The sequence below is a fragment of the Sphaerodactylus townsendi genome, linkage group LG01 (genome assembly GCF_021028975.2).
Source record: "Sphaerodactylus townsendi isolate TG3544 linkage group LG01, MPM_Stown_v2.3, whole genome shotgun sequence".
Classification (NCBI taxonomy): domain Eukaryota; kingdom Metazoa; phylum Chordata; class Lepidosauria; order Squamata; family Sphaerodactylidae; genus Sphaerodactylus; species Sphaerodactylus townsendi.
The window spans coordinates 110,513,236-110,534,596 of NC_059425.1; the positions used below are offsets into that span (position 1 = coordinate 110,513,236).

Here is a 21,361-nt window from a genome sequence, read left to right on the forward strand (position 1 = left end):
AGTAAAGAAATATTTGCTTTTGTCTGTCCTGAATTCTACTGTCCATCAGCTTAGTCAGATGAGCCTTGAGTTCTAGTGTTTTGAGAGAGGGAGAAAATGTTCTTTCTGTCCATTCTGTGTATCTTGTGCAAAATTTATAAACATCTACCGTGACTTCATTAGCAATCTCTCTTTTTTTAAATAAAAAAGGCCCAGACTCCCCAGCCTTTTGTCGCAGGAAAGGTGTTGCAGCCCCCGAATCATTATTAGTTGCCCTCTTATGCACTTTTCCCCCCTCTGTCCTTTTTGAAATATGATATGTGAAGAAATGCATTTTTCTTTGTAGGGTTTCTTTGTAGATTTTAACTTAGCAAAATATTCACCTTGAGTTTGAAAAAGTTTTTCTCTCTCTTTCTTACAGTTTAGCAGGAGGGAGGGAAGTAAATTGCTCACCAGCCCTGTCCATCGTGGCTTTGCAAATGATAAGCCTGGCTAGACACAGTGAGATGTTCAGGTGATACACACATACATAGTCATCCAGCTAGCAAGGAACAGAGTTTGGGACGCTGAAAACCCTAGAGAAGTCTTGGAGGCTTCAAAAAAAGTTTCTTTGGTCTAACCTGGACAGTGGGAAGAGATAGACAGACAATATAAAACTCCTGAGCATGAGGAGGAAAGTCTCCTTTATGCTGATCACCTGCGTTTTGCTGAAGGTGACCATTGTTATGTGTAAGATTGCAGGCCTGAACAGAGGAAATAGAAATCCTTTAGAACAGTGGTTCTCATCCTTCCTAATGCAGCGACCCTTTAATACAGTTCCTCATGTTGTGGTGACCCACAACCGTAACATTTATCCATTTTACAGATGGAGAACACTGTGAAAGGGTGGTTCAATCCCCAAAGGGGTCGTGACCCACGGGTTGAGAACCGCTACTTTAGAACCGCTGTAACTTTTAAAGCTAAAGACCCTGCCTTACATTGATATCCACTAGGGCGTGTACAGAGGAAAGAACTGAGAAACTGCATTTTACACTTTTCTTTTGGAACCCTTGCTGTATCGAGAGTATATGTGTAGATGTTTTCTTTTAATAAACACTGTATAACTTTTTAATACTAGTGGCTGTTCTCTGTGGCACATAGATCTCTAACATTCTGGGCATGCTATTTTAAAAGGAGCATCTAAGCTAATCTTGCATTGAGCAGGGGGTTGGACTAGATGGCCTGAATGGCCCCTTCCAATTCTATTATTCTTGGTTCTAGGAAGGGGGAGAAAATTCAATTAGTAAATGGCTACACCCTTGGTGGCTCACAAGGCCCTTGGTGCTGGGTAGTATGGCATAAGGCAATACCATAGAATAGCCACACAGTGAGCAATTCCAACGAAGGCCAGGTGGTGGAAGTTTTTGAACCAAGAGAGGGAGAGAAAAGCCCATCTAGGTGTTGGGGAAGCCATGACCGTGGCACATACCAGGCAGACCTTGGATGGCCACTGGAGCCCAGGTACCTTGGAGGTCACAGCAGAATAGGAGTTGCAGGCCAGAGTGGTACACACAGTATTCCAAATGAGCCTTTTTGTCTAATTAAAATACTGCTTCTTGTATAGTCATGCTAATTTACTGCTTTTTAAAAAAAACATAAAATATGCAATTGGGGAAAATGCAGTGCAATCCTGTATGAACTTACTATACTTCATGCCCACTGAAATCATTGGGGCTAGAATGGAGTAGCATTACAGCATTTCTGGAATGGTCTTAGGAAAATCCTGCCATCTGCTTTAATTTGTGGTGAGGCTTTCCTCACTGAAAAGCTGGGGAAAATGGCAATATATGCAATATTTTTTTCCAAACCTAAGCTTATTTTTACCGCTTTGATGTAGACTACATAAGCTATAACTAAACTATACAATTGTACCATATAGCATATTTATAGAATTGAAAAGTATAAATGGTGTCATTTTCTACAAGCCAATATGCAAATATAGCCAGGATTCAGGAGAAATCTAAAAACTGTATGCAATCTCAGCTCACGTGCCTTAATTTTTGCCACCTAAGAGGTAGGAAAAATATTTCTTCAGAAATAGTCTTATGTGGTCCTAAGAAGGCTAGGTGTATTTTTGGATATCAAGTAAAACTTTATGCTGAAATAATTGTGTATTTGGCACCCTAGGTAACACATAAACATTAAACATCTTGTCCATTTCTATAGTGGACTGGAGTCACCGTTATCTAATACTGTAGTAGTTTTCAAATATTTACACAAGTTTCATTCCAAAATGAAAACATGTCATAGGAGCATTTTTGTTAGTGTTTACCTCAGTTTTCCAGTTCTTTTCATCAGGAAAAAATTCCATCAGGAAAAAAGTTCTGTTGGGATTTTATAACTTGATTAGTTCTATTAAAATGTCATTTTGGAAATGTTCTGTTTTCATAGAGACTTTCTGTTCTATGACTAGTATACTTGCGAACAGCCTGATCTGTGAGTAAGAACACCACAAGCTTAAATTGTGGAATATGCAGTTTTGGACAGTGGGTTGCATTTTTCATATGACTTGATGGGTACTATGCTTGATCAGTACTATGACAGGAAGATTTTTTTAAAAAAAACAGTAATTATGGGGAGGGGATTGTGAGAGCCCACTTTAGTTTGTCAGTGTTATAATGTGGCCCCTTTCCCTGAGCATCTATTTGGTAACTGAGGACTCCCTGTAACATTTATAATTTGGATTGATAGTAGAGGAAGGATGGGATCAAAATCTATGGAAGCAGTATCTTTTCTTTTTACAGTAATTCAGAAACTGACTGAATGCAGCCAGGGTTGTATAACTGTAGAAGTGGCACTAAGGAACCAGCATACCAGAAAATGGAGTTGTGTCCCTTGAAGGTTCCAGTTCAAATTTCATTGTGGCAGCAAACAAAATGGGTAGCATGAGATAAGACCACCTTTCCTCCCACTTCAGTCTCTATCTGTTAAATGGGAGTGACTCTGATTTACTTTTCAGGTCTGTGGTAAAGATTACTGAATTGTTTGTATAAATAATTTGATTAGTTTGAGAGTACAGTATGTACATATTCATCATTAATCTATTATTTGACATTATTTTGACATGTATCTGCCTTTTAAAATAACAGATCTGCAATACCTTTGTGTGTTTGCCAGGATCTTGGTGCCACTCGTAATAGTTTAAGTTCATGGAGGACATTTAGATACGGATTAATGGTTGTTCAATACGTATTCATTCAACTTTTTTCACTCATTATTAAGATGTAGTTAAAAATATTTCCCCACAGTCTGGCATCATTTAGCTTCAACATTAAATGAATTCTTTTCAGTACCTAAATAGTCAGCTTTCACATGAAATCACTCTTTGTTCACAAGCAATTTGTTGGACTAATATGCCTGGACATAATCCAAGGTTTTGACACAGTTTGGCATAATAACTTTCTATCAGTAAATAGTTCCAGGCATGAATATACTCAAACGAACAGGTGACTTGTATAGAAGGAAACATAAGGTGAAAATAGCTTGAAAGAAGTTTCTGCATCGATATACTAAATAGAAACGGGACGATCATCTAAAACAGTGGTTCCCGACTTATTTTTACTCGCATTCCCTTTGCAACCCATAAAATTCCTTAAAATTGTACCCCCACATTAGGAAACTGATTATGTAATTTTTTGCACATCCCCAAATGCTCTGGTGCATACCCCGGGTTGGATACTACTGATCTAAAATATTAAGATGGCCTTTGAGTTTGACTTCAGTTCATCCTGATTTTCTTCTTGCTGTTACAATTTATAATGCTGCTGGTTTTATTAACTTGTAGTGAGTTTATTTTTGTGGCTTTGTGTTTTGTCCATATTCTGCTGGCTGAAGCAGGGTGACTTTGCCTGATTCTCCTCACTGAAGCCGCCCTCTACAATCTACAAGTTCTTTTTGTCTGCAAGGGTCCCAGGATCAAAAGAAGCAGTTAAGGAAAGGGAAAGGTAGGAAAGACTGCTTCCATAAACAGATCATTGGAGAACTCAGTGCATAGTTTAAAAAATAGCACCAGGGATTAAGGTTACAATTATGATACAGGGTTATCGTTGCTCTTTCCCTTAGGTAGATGTATTTATGCTGCCCTATAGGGATGGCAGGCTGCCTGAATGTTGGTGGCTGTCATGCTGGTAGCTTGATGGTAGTTAAATTAATGTGTTGGGGCATTTCAGTAACATGCAAGTCTGTATGCTGTTTTGTATTAAAATAATCCTTTAACTGGTGATTAGGTGGCCTAAAGGTATTCTGCTGTCAACAAATGGGATTATATGTGCACAGACAGCACTGCACTGTGAAAAATATTAATTTCTTCTTTGTTGTTCCTGTTTTTGACTTATTGTAAATGGACACACTTCAGTACATGGGTCATTGTAATGAAAATGCAGTGAATAGCAGACAGTACGGCTCATCATGTGATAAACATAACAGTGAGTTCCTTCTTGACCTCATTTGAATAGGATTTCAGTTCATCAGTGCATATTTTTGGCAAGCTTGTTTGGTTGGATAGCAGTTTGTGTCCCTTTTGGAATTGAATTTGACCTTATGTTGGTTGATGTAATGCGAGGATTGACTAAACTTGGCTTATTCCACAGGAAAATGTTAAATCATTTTCTCAAGAGAATGTACTTTAAAACTGAACTATAGCTGGTAGAGTTCTGGGAATTTCTCTTGTTTGCAGCATGGCTTTATTTTTCTCAAAGGTAAATCTAAAACGGGCCATTTAATCCTTGTGTTTTTGAATGCCTGAGGATTCAGTTGAACAATGTGTTAGGGATATAACCTGAGACAGCGTCCAGAACTGAACATAGTATTGTATGTAGAAGAAGAAGAGGAGGAGGAGGAGTTCGGATTTATATCCTACCTTTCTCTCCTGTAAGAAGACTCAAGGTGATTTACAAGCTCCAGCAGGAATGCAGGAGTGCGGAAACACATCTGGTTCACCAGATAACTCTGCCACTCAGGTAGAGGAGTGGGGAATCAAACCCAGTTCTCCAGATTAGGATTCACCTGCTTTTAACCACTACACTCATTAGATACAATATATTGTTAATATTCTTTGATCTAACGTGATTAACTTTCATTCTGAAGAGCACTTTCTATTCCATGTGAACTGGTGCAATAATTTTGATTTTTCTCTTAGCCTTTACTTGAAGAAAGGTACCCTGGTTTGAAAAAGCTGTATAATTTAAAAAAAAATTAAAAGGTGGATAGCAAAGCTGTGTCAGATAGGACAAGAATTTCCCATGTCTATCTGTAATGTGTTTCCTCTGATTGATTGGCTTATGGGGAAATAGTGTTCTGTGGGAATCTGTGCTTATAAGAAAAGACGCTGGTGATTAATGCTTTGGTGACTGGTGACTGGTGACTTAAGATAACTGTCTAACTTAAATATGAATAAAAATAACCTGAAATAATAACCACAGTGAGCATAAAAGTCAAGGCAGTCCTGGAACTTTAAATGCAATAAAAAGGCATGTGGTTTTGGTAACTCAAATTAGGCCTGTACATCTGGAAGTCTTGTGGGGCAAGAAAGCAACATGAAAAAGTAGCTGTTTAAAAACTAAATGAGTATACTGGAAAAAGAGTCAAATTTCTCCAGTATTCCTTCCCTTCCTCTTGAAATGCAATAATTGTAAATAGTGCTCAAAGCCATTTATCTGATGATGCAGTTGCTATCTTGTACAATCTGCATTTACAAAAACTTGCCAATAGTTCTGACAGTAATTTAAGGTGTATGATTTTCCTTAACTTTATGCACATGATTGCAAATAATCTTTCCCCCCCAAAATATAGAAATGCCCTTTACAATAGAACAATGACTACATGATAGTCTAATCCCTTATATACAGCATTCAAAGCTCAACATTTCTCCTCATGGATATGGATTGCAGATAATTTTATTGCTTATCAGTATCTTCCTGCTGTTGTTTCACTCTGGGTTTAGGCTGCTGAATCTGAAAAACATCAGATGAGTGAAACCTTCTTGTCTGGTTGTGACAATAGGTATAACTTCTGAAAGAATGCATTGCAAAGGCCTTCAAAGTGAAAGAAGAGTCAGTGGAAATATTTAAGCTGTGGCAAACATTACAGGAAGGCTTCCTAACAATATGCCGACCCTTGGTAGTTCAGTGGAAGATTTGGAGATCTGCTTTTTGAGCTCACTGAAGGGCATGGGAAAGTCAACTTTTCTTGGCCTCTGTCCATGTGTATCGTAAGTGTTACAAAGACTGACCCAAGGCTGAAAAAAATAACTGAGGGGAAAAGCTCTGCTGATAGTGCTGTGTAATATATGACACATTCCTACACTCTACTATTTCTTAATTGATCACATATGGTGAGTGAAAATTGCTTTCAGGCAACGGGGAAAGTCCCATTCTGATGCAATGATGAAAATGTGCATAGGGCAGTCATTTTCTTTTCTGCCTTTAAGATGCTTCTGGTTCTTTTAGGTGTTAAAGAATAAAATGCATTAAAAACCTAGCAAATGTTCTTAGTAGTGCATTTGTATCTGGCATGTGAAATTACTTACTCACTTCTAGACACAGAGCCTGGTTATAAGTTGGAAGGTAGATGGGGCCTGCCCAGGGAAGCAAGCAACAGAAAGACAAGCAGGTGTAGGTGATTTCTGCATTGGGAAAATATTTCCATCTGAGTTCAAACTTTACTCCTTTCAACCAGGGTAGATGTGAGCTAAATCAAGTGTGAGTGTGTGTTTGATTTCTAAACCGCCCTCTCCCGGAGGACTCAGGGTGGTGTACAACACAACTATAAAATACTTACAATTATTCAATTTAAAACCGTTTAAAACACCAGCAATAATTAAATGACCATTAACCTGCTAGTCAGGAAGACTCAATATCACAATTTTCCATATAAGTGCATTCCTGTTGGTACTGCATGCTGTACGTGTTAAAATAGTGGTAATTTTGAAAACTTTTCAGATTATTTTGCATCTGTGTTGGAAAACAAATGATTGGATATTCTCATGAAAGGCGGAGGACATCTTGGAAGTGGGTGATTGGAGGCAGAAAGATGCTTCTCCAGTACTTTTCCTGCCTCACTAGGGAGAGCACGATGCTTCACCGTTTCGCTAGGCGCTTCACTTTCACAATGATTATTGCTCCTTTTCGCTTCTTTTTCTGTCCTCTGATTTTAGCCTGTCTCTCTTCCCCTTTCATCTCCTTTTGTGTGGGTAGGAGGTTGAGAGGGGAGTTAGTTATTTTTCCCGCCTTTCCCCCCGCCTTTTCTTACAATTAGAATGGCCGCCCGCTCTTTTTCCCAGCTGAGGGGCGCCTTTTCTAAATCCACCATGGAGGGAACACCTCGGCTACAACCAGAGCGGTTCCCGCAGGGGATTTTTTTTGCAGGCCAGGTCTACCAGCTCGCATAGCAGGTCTTTCATTGCTTCCTCAGACTCCTGGCAGGGAGGACCAGAGGCCAGAGCAACCACCCGGACCTTCGCTGCCAGTAGCGCCTCATTGGGAACCTAGCAGGGTGAACCGGAGGCCAGAACGATCCAATCTCTCCCAGGAAGTTGGCAGGCTAGCCTGATGGAGAGCAACAATTCTTGCCTGGAAAGCCAGCAGGCTAACCTTGGGGCAGGCAGCATGCTCCACCCAGACAGCCAGCAGGCTGCTCTAGGGCAGGAGAAGAAGAATAAGATGAAGAAGATGATGACGTCTGATGACTCAAAGAAACACTGCTGGCGGCAGAGGGAAACAGCAGACATCCAAATGGATGACCTACCTTCTAATGTCAGCCAAGTGAATGACCTGCCCTCCAATGTCAGGCAAGATCAGACTGACGTGTGGGGGGAGGGGAAGCGGTTGTCCAGCCACCCCTATTCGCGAGTAGAGCCAAGTTGGCAGGATCTCTCATCTAGTGATTTTGCCACATTTTTACAGGAGGCAGTTCAGTTTCAGATAGAGCAGTACCATAGGAATAGAGAGACTTTCCCTATTAGATAGAATGAAAGATAGACCTGGCCACCGGGATTATATGGCTTTATATGAGGAGGATGAAGGCGGGGGTGAGTGTGAAGAGTTAGAGGAACATGGACATTTTTCAGATACTGAGGACACTCTGACTGAGGCCACTGAACAATTCAGAAGATTCTATAAGTTGGAGGATCTGTCTCTACTTATTTCAAAGACCATCTCAGCTCTTCATTTACAGGATCCTGCTGATGCGGAGGACCCTGCTAAATCCCAACAATCTTCCTCTAGGTCAGGGGTCGGGAACGTGCGACTCTCGAGCCGCATGCGGCTCTTTTGTTCTTGTTCTATGGCTCCTTGGGACCCTAGCGGCTAGCCGCTCAACACGAGGGGGCCAGGGAGAGAGGCGTCAAGGCTGCTGCCCCAGCGTGGCTAACGCCGGAAAGCTCCCACAACTGGCTCCTCTCGGGCAGTCTGCCCGGTTGTGCAGCACGAAGGGAGGGGGAAGAAATCCCCCCCTCAGCATGCTGCCGGTGGGGGCGGGCAGAAAAGAGAGGTTCCTGGCAGGTCTGCTCCCAAGGCTCCGGGAGAGCTCTAGCCGAGGGGAGGCGAGGCAGCAAAGGTAGGGGTGGGCAGGCTGGCAGGCGGAGACGCCTCGGCCCAGCCTCGTCCTTCACATGGCAAAGTCCTGCTGCTGCCGCCGCCGCCGCTTCTGGGGCACCTCCTCCCTCTCCTCCACCACTCAGCCCAATTCTCAGCTGCTACCTGGCGGTACTCCAGATCGAAGAGGGGAGGGGGGCCAGAGCAGGAAGAAGAAGCCAGCTAAGCAGGCAACCTCCAGCCCTGTGCACGCTACTTCTTGCGGGAAGGGGAAAGAGGCCGGGCCGGGCACCTCGGCCAAGCTTCTCCTCCGCAGGTCCCTCCCCTCCCGCTGAAGCCCCACTGGCCCAGCAGGGCAGGGAGGCGAGGCAGCCCTCCCTATCCCTGCTCGGCTAGGGGCCCTTCCCAGCAAGGGGACGGGACCCTCCCAAAGCAAGGGAACGGACGAGTGCGCCTCGGGATCACTTGCAGGGCTTCAAGCAATGTGGGTTGGAGGGAGAGAGAAAGGGAGGTGCCGCATCTGGAGAGAGCCACAGCCCGAGGCAATGCTTGCAGCCCTGTGGGTGCTCTCGGTGAAGAAGTGTGTGGAAGAAGTGTGGAGCTATGGGGCTTTCGACCAAGTCTCCGCTGGGCTGCCTGCCCTTGTTGGGCTCCTCAAGGCTCTTCGACACGCTCCAAGCCCCCGACATGCAGCAAGCTGCACTCACAGTTCCCCCCACCTGTGGCAGCACTGCTCAGCATCCTGACAGCCCAAGCCATGTCTCTCCCCTCGCAAGGGGCCTCGCCACTGATGCGTCCTCGGAGCCCAGTCGCTTGTCCCCACCCACTCCCTTGCGGCTCCAAGTGTTTTCTTATCCGTGGAAAATGGGTCCAAATGGCTCTTTGGATCTTAAAGGTTCCTGACCCCTGCTCTAGGTCAATTAAAGGATGCCCAAAAGGCCTTCTTTTCTCATGTAGATGATAACCAGCAATTTTTTCTCCTCCCAGAATTTTTTGAGAGGAGAATTGGAAGAGAGTGGAGTACCCCTGCTTTAAGCAAGGGAGTTTCCTCCATAGTCAAGAAGCTTTACATGGCTCCTCAGTTTGTGGAACAGATGCTTAAAGTACCACTGGTGGATGCCCCAGTTGCGGGGTTCCAGTCAATAGGGCTTGTCTCCAGAGACAGAGAGGGTACCCTTAAAGATTTTTTGGACAGGCGCTCTGAGGTAGCACTCAGGAGAGCGCATTAATGGCTGGCAATGACCATGAAGACACTTATCCCTTCGTCTACAGTGGCAAGGGTGGTCATTGTCTGGCTGTGATGTGTCCTAGACATGGACCCCCGGAGGAGCAAGGCATCAGAGAGGGAGTGGAGCACATTCTTACAGGGGTCTCCTTTTTGGCAGATGCAACTGTTGATGCACTCATCATCACCTCATGTTCCATGGCTTCTTCTGTTCTTGCCAGAACGAACAACTGGCTCAGACTTGACAGGCCGTTCAGCATTCAAAACAGGTGGTCTCTGGTTATGCCTTCCAGGGCACCATGCTTTTTGGTTCTGAACTAGATCAGATTCTGGTTGAATCGCGAGATAAGAAAAACACTATGCCTAAGTTTGTAAGGAGCATAAGCATAAGCATAAGCATAAGCATTTTATTGTCATTGTGCACGCACAACGAAATTTACAGCAGCATTCCTCGATGCACACAATTTCAGACTCATACAATTTCAGACTCATGCAATTTCAGACTCATACATCATCATCCTCCACCCATCCCTACATAGCCCCAAATACATCAATATGAAGCAGCGGAGTTTAGCATAGCCACAGCTCTAGAGTAGAAGCTGTCTCTAAGCCTCTTTGTCCTAGTTCTGAGGGCCCTGTATCGTCTGCCAGATGGTAGCAGTTTAAAAAGAGAGTGTGCTGGATGAGACGGGTCCCTTAGAATATTTTGGGCTCTCTATTTAGACTGGCATTATAGATTTCTTCCAGGGAGGGGAGAGGGCAGCCGATAATCCTTTGTGCAGTATTGATCACCTCTTTGGAGCGCCTTCCTATTCGGGCCACTGTGCAACTGGAGAACCATACACAGATGCAGTAGGGTTAGGACACTCTCTATAGCACAGCCGTAAAAAGGCACCAGATGTTTTCCATCTAGTTGTTGCTTCCTTAAAAGTCTCAGAAAGTACAGTCTTTGCTGGGCTTTCTTAACCACCGCGGTAGTCTGTACTCCCCAGGTCAAATCCTCTTTAATCATAACGCCCAGGAATTTAAAACTAGCCACCCGCTCCACTTGGTGAGCGAACGTCACCAAGCTCCAATTACCTTTCAATCCCATAGAGCTCTGCTGCGTGCAAACAGGTGTGGCAGACAGACACCCTGGCAACAGCACCAACAGCAAGAACCTCTGCGCAGACGTGGGAATTTTCGTCCCTTTGGAAAATTGGGGAAGTTCCCACAGATGGACAAACCAACAGTCAATGACTATAGCAACCTTCCAGTAGGGGGTCGCTTGGTCTTCTTCCGACACCAGCCGATTCATGGACCAGGGAAGTCGTGCCCATGGGATATGTAATCGAATTTGCACAACTTCCGAAGCACAGATTTGTTCCATTGCCAGAGAGGGCCCTATGAATGGCCACAGCTATTCAACACCTAGTGGAGATCCAGGCAATCAAGCCAGTACCCACAGCAGAGAGGTCCTCAGGTGTCTACTCGCACTTCTTTACAGTGCCAAAGAAGAACAGAGCTCACAGAGCATCCACAATCTTCGCTATATCAACAGACACATCAAACTGAGAAGGTTTCGTGTGGAGACTCTGTGCACCATTATAGAAGCACTGTGCCCAGGGGACTTCCTCTCTTTCCTGGACCTCACCAAGGCCTATCTGCATATTCCAATACACCCGGCACACAGACGATACCTCAGGTTTGCGGTGGGAGACCAACACTATTAGTTTCGGGCCCTGCCATTCGACCTAGCCACAGCTCACCAAAGTCCTACTTTCTCAGGTCATCCTGCTTCACAGGCATGGCATACACATCCATTCTTACCTAGATGACATCTTGATTCGATCCCGGTCCAGGAGCCAGGCCAGGACAGATGTTGACCAGGTGATGACAGTACTATGACAACATGGCTTCCTGATAAACCTAGAGACAGGGACGTAGGTATAGATTTTTTATGGGGGCGTTCGGGGTGGGGCCACACACCCCACCTGCCCCTAGGGCATGGCCACACCTTCCCAAGCCCCGCCCCAGGCCTAGCGCTTATAAAAGCAGCTCTCCAAAGCCGGGGACGGCAGACTCCCCCGCCCTGCACTCCCCTGCCCCCCACCAGCTGGGCTCCCAGCCGGCAGCTGGCAGTTCCTTCTGCCCTCCCCTCTGGGTAGAGACATAGAGGGAAAATGGAGCTTGGTGCAAAATCTGAGTTTTGCGCCTTCCCCCGGCAGCCACTGTGATGCTGGAATTCACCTCCAAACAGCATCACTTTCAATGGTGTTTAAACTAAAGAGCCCAAATTCTCCTTTTAAATCCACCTTAAAGGGAGAATCTGCTGTCCCCAATTAAACAACATTGAAAGTGATGCTGTTTTGGGGTGGATTATCCCCCACCGTGAAACAGCATCACTTTCAATGTGGCATAGTGGTTAAGAGCAGGTGCATTCTAATCTGAAGGAACCGAGTTTGATTCCCTGCTCTGCCGCTTGAGCTGTGGAGGATTATCTGAGGAATTCAGATTAGCCTGTGCACTCCCACACAGGCCAGCTGCGTGACCTTGAGTTAGTCACAGCTTTTCGGAGCTCTCTCAGCCCCACCCACCTCACAGGGTGTTTGTTGTGAGGGGGGAAGGTCAAGGAGATTATAAGATCCTTTGAGTCTCCTACAGGAGAGAAAGGGGGGATATAAATCCCAATTCTTCTTCTAAACTGAGGACCTCAGATTCTCCCTTTAAATCCATGCCGAAAGGGGTGGATTTAAATGGAGAATCTGGGGAAATTTGGGGGGTGCCTGCTGTCAGGGGTGCAATCGTTAAGCTAGCAGCACCAAACTTTTAGGGTATCTTTAGGAGACTCTCCTAATGATACCACCCAGGCTTGGTGAAGTTTGGTTCAGGGGGTCCAAAGTTATGGAAACAATGGGGGATTGGGGCACCTCCTTTGGAAGTCCATAACTGTGAACCCCCTGGACCAGACTTCACAAAACCTGGGTGGCATCAGTAAGAGACTCTCCTGATGATACCTCCCAGGTTTGGTGAAATTTAGTTCAGGGTGTCCAAAGTTATGGACCCTCAAAGGTGTAGCCCACATCTTCTATTAGCTCCTGTTGGAAACAATGGAGGATGGGGCACCCCCTTTGGGAGTCCATAGCTTTGGACCCCCTGGACCAAACTTCACAAAACCTGGGTGGTATTAATAAGAGACTCTCCTGATGATACCTCCCAGGTTTGGTGAAATTTAGTTCAGGGTGTCCAAAGTTATGGACCCTCAAAGGTGTAGCCCACATCTTCTATTAGCTCCCATTGGAAACAATGGAGGATGGGGTCACCCCCTTTGGGAGGTCATAACTTTGGACCCCCTGAACCAAACCTCACCAAACCTGGGTAATATTATCAGGAGATTCCCCCAAACAAAGTTTGGTTTTTTTGCTCTTGAATTAATGACAGTTTTTGAAAAGCTTTTCTGTATTGGATATTTACTACGAAAATGTCTAAAATGTTTCCAGTTCGTGACAAATGTTGTTTCCAGTTTGTGACAAAGCAACATTGATACTGCCTCATAAAAGGAGTTTGTGGGATTCAACATGAAGAAAATACCCAGAGCAAATAGTCAATTATTTGTTTCTCACTTATTTATGACCTTAAACCCCCTTTCTAGTTTGTTCTAGTATATTCTCAATCTTGTGTCTGTTTATATCAGTCATCATTTTTGAACTAGGTGTGAGCAGGTTCACTGTGTGAACCAAACTAGTTTGAAATGCACTTTCCTGACTCTATCCCTGAACATTATTCTTTTAATCAAAACCAGAAAAGGAACTTTTCAGGAGTGTATTTTTCTGAAAGGGATAATGTTGCAGTTTTTAGTGTTGATCGATTATTTATTTACTTCATTTATACCCTGCCTTTCTCCCATATTAATGGTTTTTATTGTATTGTTGGCTTTAATTTTAGTAACCAAGGAAGATCTGGGTTGCTATTCAGAGGAAGTCAGTAGCAACCTTCTTCTGTTCACCTCTTGCACTGAAAATCCCAGGAGGAATCACCATGAGTTGGTTGTAACTTGGCAGCACTTCATTATTAATCTGCATTCATTATTAATCTGCATTATTAATCTGCAAGAAGGGTGGACTATACATGAAGTAAATAAGTTTCAGTTGAATAACCCCTTTGGAGGGATGTTTTTGTTTATAAGGACTGCCTTGCTAATATGTAAAGGCATTTTCCTTTGAACATGAGTATTCATTCAAAACAAATAGACAATAAAAGATTTATCTTCTTGTAAAATTGCTGCAGTTTCATCTGTATTTTTGCAGCTGTTTTCTTGTTTCTAGTGTTATATGATGAAATTGTCTTTTCTATTAAAGCACTAGTATGTTTCATTATCCAAAATTTTGTTACAGTTGAAAGATGACTATCTTGGACACATAACTATTAATATTATTATCATATTTGACTACAGCTAAGTAAAAATCTGCATCGCATGTTTATTATTGCATTTATGAGTTCCTTACTCTACTCCTCCCAAGAGAATCATGGTTGTAATGAATTCCAGTTAACTGATGTGTGAATGCAAGAATGCAGACTAACAAAATTCTCATTCCTCTTTTCATTGACCATGATCGTAAAGTTAGTGGGGTTGGAAAAACATAACCCAAACATTTGTATTTGCATGTCACATGTAACCAGTGTTAGCTTTTAACTACCATTCTGTTCACAAAAAGGCAAGGAAAGGAGCAAGATGTATGCATGTGAGCTTGACAGCTGGCCATCAGAACACAGCCTATGTCTGTTTAGTAAGAAAAGACACATTAGCACCATTTATGTAATCACTTGTGTTTGGTTTCTGGGAACGAATGATTGTAGCTTACAGTTGATGTTCTAAGAGCTTAACTATAGCACCCTACTAGAATAAACCTGAGACAGATTTCTCCTGTAGTGTTTTCTTTCACTTGGTTTGTAGAGCAGATAGCAGAAAAACAGAGTTGTATTTTTGACCCATGTGCATTTTCTGGCTACTGGAATGAAATGAGCTGGAACTAAGCTCTAGTTTTCCATTGGGTGTGCTTTTCTCTAGCAGACAGGGCTTGGGTGGGGCCCTCTTGTTTATTAAACTATACAAAGAAAGTATTAAATTTTTATCAGCTGGATGTCCCTTTTTTAATGATGAGGAACTCCTCAGAAATAGTTTGATATTCAAAGCAAAAATTACATGTATGCCAAAGTCACATCAATCTCTTAATAATGTTGTGTATTGGTGAGCAATTTATGGTAAAATCCAAAAGCTGTTGGAATTAAAATAGTTTTAGTTTTGGGTTTACTTAAAAAAAAATTATGGATATTCCAGTAATTAGCTAATGTCTATAGATGAATGGTACCAAGCACTAACAAGATGTTACATGTAATTAAGTCACATAGCTCAGAAATGATCACTTATGAGCTTTGTCCCTTTATATAGATTTTAACTCTCAAATGATTTAACTTGCACTTTTTTCTGAAAATCTGAAACTGATTGCTTTTGTCACATTATTCACTTTAAGCAATGCATTCTGGGGGGTTTTAACGAATAAAAAGGTTTGCAAATCCAGTTAAGAAAGTTTAGCTTGGTTACTTTTAGCCACAGTTGTCTTGAGCAGCTGCAAATCCCTTACTAGACCAAATGCCAAGATGGTTGAAAAATTAGTCTGGTCAGATTATCCTCTGTTGTATCTTTGGCGTGGGGTTGCTGATTATTAACCTTTGTATTGACAGTCCAATTAATTAGGCCATTTGGTGGGTCACTGATAGCCACTCCTTTAGTAGAACTGTCTTTTGCTGTTGAATTTTTTTTAATGCAAGTAGAAGAAGAAGAGTTGGATTTATATCCCCCTTTCTCTCCTGTAAGGAGACTCAAAGGGGTTTACAATCTCCTTTCCCTTCCCCCCTCACAGCAACTACCCTGTGAGGCAGGTGGGGCTGAGAGAGCTCCGAAGAACTGTGAATCACCCAGGGTCACCCAGCTGTGTTGGAGTGCACGTTAATCTAGTTCACCAGATAAGCTTCCACAGTTCAAGTGGCAGAGCGGGGAATCAGACCTGGTTTCCCAGATTAGAGTGCACCTACTCTTAATCACTGCACCATGCTGGCTGGTGGTGTTAAGCCGTCAGTTGTTAAGACGTCAGTTTGGCCCACTCAGCATGCCACTTGTACAAAGTTTTCAAACACCTCAGTGATATTGGCTAAAGCTTCAAAACAATTAGTTATAGATATGCCTGGAGCAAAGTAATCTACAATCTTTCTTTGCTTAGACCATGGAGGGAGAAATTTAATCCTTCCTCTCCATCCATGAGTTTGCTTAATTTTAGTTAAAGGTGTCAAGGGTGTGTCGAGTAAAATTAAGAAGTCACCTCTTTTTAAGACGTCCCCACAACATTTTTGTGTGCTGTGCAGAATGGACCTATAATTTTTACGATAAAAATTAGTTACATTCAGCCAGTTGTTATACCATAGGCATTTGCTGTTAGGGGTTTAATTTCACTAGTACCAGACTTACTTCACGAGATTTACATCTGCTTCTAACTTGCTTACACTAAGACTCCAACTACCCAACTTTCCAGGTTCTGAAGAAGGTTTACAATACCACTACATCTCTGGTAACTATATTTAAATATATTTAGAATTTTATATTTGCCTATGTAAAACATGCACATTAACAGGACGTTGTACCTGTAGTTATAGATACCTTAAACTATTTGTATGCAACTGTCCTAACCAGGATAGCTCAGGCTAGTCCAGGGGTAGGGAACCTGCGGCTCTCCAGATGTTCAGGAACTACAATTCCCATCAGCCCCTACTAGCATGGCCAATTGGCCATGCTGACAGAGGCTGATGGGAATTGTAGTTCCTGAACATCTGGAGAGCCGCAGGTTCCCTACCCCTGGGCTAGTCTGACCTTATCAGATCTCAGAAGCTAAGCAGGGTTGACCCTGGCAAGTATTTAGATGGGAGACCTCCAAGGAATACTTGGGAGGTTGTGAAGCAGAGGCAAACCACCTTGGAATGTATCTTTCCTTGAAAATTCCAACAGAGGTTGCCATAAGTCAGATTCAGGGTGAAAAAAAAATCAGTGACTTAATGAGATTGCCGTGATTAACAAAATGTCTCTGCAATCATAGATGATTGATGTGTCTTGCATTACATTATGCACACTTCATGTGCAAAATAACCAATATATTGACTTGTATTTACTTTCTAGATATCTGAAAATTTTGAATAGAATGTAGTATTGGAATTACTTTTTTATTTTAGCTAAATTCTAATTTATTCTCTTGTAAACGTACATATGATGTAATAAAATATTTCATTTTTTAAAAATTGCAAATTATAAGATCTCTGCCAGGATTGGAATGTATTAGTAGTTTTCAGAAGTTGATCAGTACATACATTTCTCACACTTTCACTTTCAAAAGCAGGGCAGCATGAGTTTTAGGCATTCATTTTGGAAACAATCAACAATACATGAAACGTTTTCTTGTATCTTATATTTGTCTTGTTTCTGCTTCCTGGCATGTCACGGGTTAAATTGGCTAGTAGTAATTTATAGAGTAGTGTATGTTAAAACAAAATCGTTTGCGTTCATTTCAGTCAGTGAGCCTTTTCTAGGGAACAGTAGATTCCTGAGCGGTTAACATAAAGACCATTAGTACTCAAAGTCCTTTTGAATGAGGAATTCATCAGCTGCAAAGATGGAGGGTCAATTTAATCTTCACGCTTCAGTTCTTAACCTCAAAAGGCTATGATCTCAAGGATCACCTGGAGTTCATTGAAATCATTAGGCCTTACTTCTAGAAAAACTGTTTAGTGGTACAAACATGATAGATGCCAGATGGAAAGTAGACTTCTAATACTTATCTAGATGAGTTCCTTGTTTGGCTTTGATTGATGTTTGACAAATATACACTGGGCTATTGGCTTCCTACACACCCATTTTAAATTCTTTTATTCAAGCTTGCTGTAATGATCTATTGAAGCCATCTCTACCCGAGTAAGGGACCTTCCGTTTAAGGAGACTTTGCAGTAACTCCTGCTCCTGAAGGGATTCCCAGTTTTAAACAAAGTGGATGCTTACTACTTTGGGAGAGGAAGTAGCTGCAGAGTAAATGTCAAAGGAATTTTTGATTGTGAAATTATTTATTCTAGAATTACTGTTTCAGAACAATTTCAGTTTCACCATTTTCCTGCAAGCTTCTGAAAACATAATAACAAACTTCAATTCTACTGTGTCCTTTACTGTTTCCAAAATAGAAGTCTTTAGTAAAATGTAATTTGATTAACTTCAGCTAGATGCTGACAGCACATTTTTAATAATTAAATATTTGATTTAAGTTGTCCAATTAAGATTAAGCGAGCATTTGGTGATCGTCATTTATAAAATGAAGAAAATAGTTTGAACAATATGCTGTGATAAAATATTATTCTGGCCTTAAATACACTGCTGAGTGCATTACAAAAGCTTATTTCAATTTGTTGAACCTGTCCTAGAATATGACATTTTCGTTTTACTTTCTTGTGTTGAGCAGTTTCACTTCATAGGTAGTTGTTTTGAAATTGATGTGGCTTCTGACTATTCAGCTTCTTTCAGCAGCAAAATTATAGGACATTTGACAGCTATTGTTCGGTAAGATTAGGACTCTGAGGCATCCCTCTCTATCATAACTGTATTTTTGCATTTTGCATATTTTTGCTGATAAGAGGATGAAAAACAAAAGATGCCTGTTTGCACTCAGGTATTTGGGTCAGAAATATGTCCACTGTAATGTGAAAAAGTACATGATAACTGCAGACACCAAGTTTATCTGCCACTTAAAACAGCAACCAATAAATCTTGTGCTCTGAATTATCCTACCAAAGATGTCAAATCTCACTCTTCTTACTAGATTGAGTCTGAAGGCAGATGTTCTCAAACAATCCCAAATTTGCTATCATCTCACTCCAGTCTCAGTTTTGTGATTGTTGAATGAATTAGATGGGCTATCATTCAGATCCATCTGGAAAAAGGAAATTCTTTATTAATTGTAATTGTTTTGTTCATAACCTGTCTTTCTCCCCAGTGGGACTAAAAGCAACTTTAGTTTGTTCTCTGCTGTTCAATTTTATCCTCACAACAACTTTGTGAGGAATATTAGGCTGAGTGTGCAATCAGCAGTTGATTAAATGGGAACCAGGACCAGCCCCCTTTCTGCATTTCATTTGACTCTTACTCTGCAATTCCAATTACTAATCTTTGCACACTGTGAATATTCCATACGAAGTCGCAGTTTGTCTTGGGATCATAGGCTATGGGGTTTTTTGTGTGCAATTTGTGCAATTAAATTGGATTGTAGAATGAATATCGTAACACTGTCTAAAATCTATTGTTTATGAAAAAATATTTATATGTGTGCATCTCGTTTTTACAGCATTTCTGGTGACCATGACGACTGAAGGTTCAGAAACAAAAGTAAAGGCATCAGAGAAACTGGAAACACATGCAGCAAAGGAAAATGCTGGGGATGCACCAGAAAGTCAAAAGGAGCAGGGGTCTGAAATACCAGAAGGGTCTCCTGTTCCTGAGATCCCACCTAGTGAAAACAGCCCTAAAAGTTCGAAGAAGGAAAAGGATCCATCTGAAAGCAAGGGTATTTCTCGCTTCATCCCACCTTGGCTTAAGAAACAAAAGACATACAGTTTAACAGAATCCAAAGATGGAGATAAAAAGAAACACTTGGCGGTAGCAGAGGAGAGTGAATGTCCCCTTCCAGGAGAGGCAGCTCAGCCTAAGGAAAAGCTGGAAGATCTTTCTGAGAAGCAGCAAGAAGCTAAAGCGGGTGGCAAAGAAGAAGAAGAACATTCTAAAATACAGGTATATTTTGGAAAGAAAAGCAAATGAATGAAAGCTTATCTACAGAGAATTTTTTATTTCTATTGCTGTGAATTTACATATTATGTTTGTGCATAACTAAATCTGTATTACATGTAGTGGATATGAGGCTACTAATGGGTAGACATGCTGTGATCCTCAGTATTGTCAGGTGTATTAAGACTAGCAAGACAAGTTATTGTTAATTAAGTAATGCGGTTTGGCTTATTGATTTGTGTGAGTTAACAAATACTTTGCAGGCTCTTGAAAGGCTTACAGCTTTTGGAAGAGCATTTGAAGAATCAGCAAGTACAGAAGCCAGTTAACAGTTCTTGTTGGAAAACCCTGCTACAAACACTAATATAGAAGGCTTTGTTGCTTTTTTTAAAGTCTGTCATTACATTTGAAAGCAGTAAAGTAAGATTATTTTATGTATTACTGTTTAAAAATTGGTGTTGTATACGCACATAAACATAACCTTGCTGCTTCCTTACAAGTATGTTTATTACCACCTTTACAAATAAGCCCACAAAAATTGCTAGTTGACAATTCCATTGATGCATTACTAAAATCCTGTAAACTCATCTAACTGGGTTCTGAAATCTCAGGTTTTTTTAACTGCCAGAATGGGTTTGATAGTCAGTAAAAACTTTTAACATTTCAGAATTGGTGTGTGTGGTGGTGGTGGTGGTGATTGTTGTTGTTTAGAAACAAGATTTTGAAATATTTCTATGAATACAGTAGGAAAAAGGCCATCTAAAGTTAGATTCACCAAGTGCAAATTGCTTCCCCACCTACATATACAGCCGTCTCATCATCCATACCTATCCAAGAGCAGGTTTACGCATCATAAATGGCTATGTCGAAGGGGTTCTTGGTTTAACTCTGCCTATCAAACCATTTTTGGCTAAGGATTGTTACTAGGCTATATAAATTATAAGGTTTTATGAAGGGATATTGGCTTTCTGTTATGAATTTAAAAATGAAAATAATCAGATGATTAGTAGGTTGAGATGTTTAATAATAATGATCCTGATTTACCATGCTGTGAATACAGCCTTTCAATACATTAATATACACTGTCTTGTACAGCTTGCGAAAGAAGACAGTAACGATATTATTTCTGAAGAAAAGGAAGACAAGCAAGGGACTGAAGAAAGTAAAATGGAGACCAAAGAAGTGCAGACAGCTGAAGTCGAAATTGAGAGGGCTGTTCAGAAAACTCCTAAGAAGATCAGAACTGTCCAGTGTAAAGTAGTACTGTTGGATGGCACAGAATACAGCTGTGAACTTGAGGTAAGAAAGTGAGCCTGTCAGAATCCTTTTTCTAAAACAAGTGCACTTTTACAAAAATAGGAATATATTTGTAATTCATTGTAATAGAGCATTTGCAGCACTATGGTTTATGACTAGAGAAGGATGTCTAATTGTTTTGAATGTACCCTGAACAATAGTGTAGCTATCTGTGTTGCCAGCACAACAGTGTCCAGCAAATGTTTCTTCCCCTGTTCTAACCTTCTACTTTTCAGGTTGTAAATAAAACCCAGTTTTAAAATCACTCTTTGCTTCCAAGGCTAGATGTTACACATTGCGGGAACTGTCTTCTGAAGACATGGCTGAGCTTGCTACCTCCTACATGTGTGGCCAGTGAACGGATAAGGATGGTCCATTCTCAGGGACTAATGGTCCATTATGGTTTCCAGCCCACTCTGGGGAATTTGGGGGCCTACAGCAGCATAA

The 21,361-nt window shown here is 41.6% G+C and overlaps 1 protein-coding gene across 15 annotated transcripts in view; it reads left to right on the forward strand.

Moving 5' to 3' along the window:
- The window catches only part of EPB41L2 (erythrocyte membrane protein band 4.1 like 2), a 120,967-nt gene that overhangs the window by 15,148 nt on the left and 84,458 nt on the right, over window positions 1-21,361 (forward strand). For all 15 annotated transcript variants that reach the window (XM_048490789.1, XM_048490679.1, XM_048490670.1 and 12 more), the window contains exons 2-3: window positions 19,182-19,624; window positions 20,714-20,917. In XM_048490789.1, coding sequence (XP_048346746.1) covers window positions 19,196-19,624; window positions 20,714-20,917 — 633 coding nt within the window. In that variant the 5' untranslated portion in view covers window positions 19,182-19,195. The remainder of the gene's footprint in view (window positions 1-19,181; window positions 19,625-20,713; window positions 20,918-21,361) is intronic.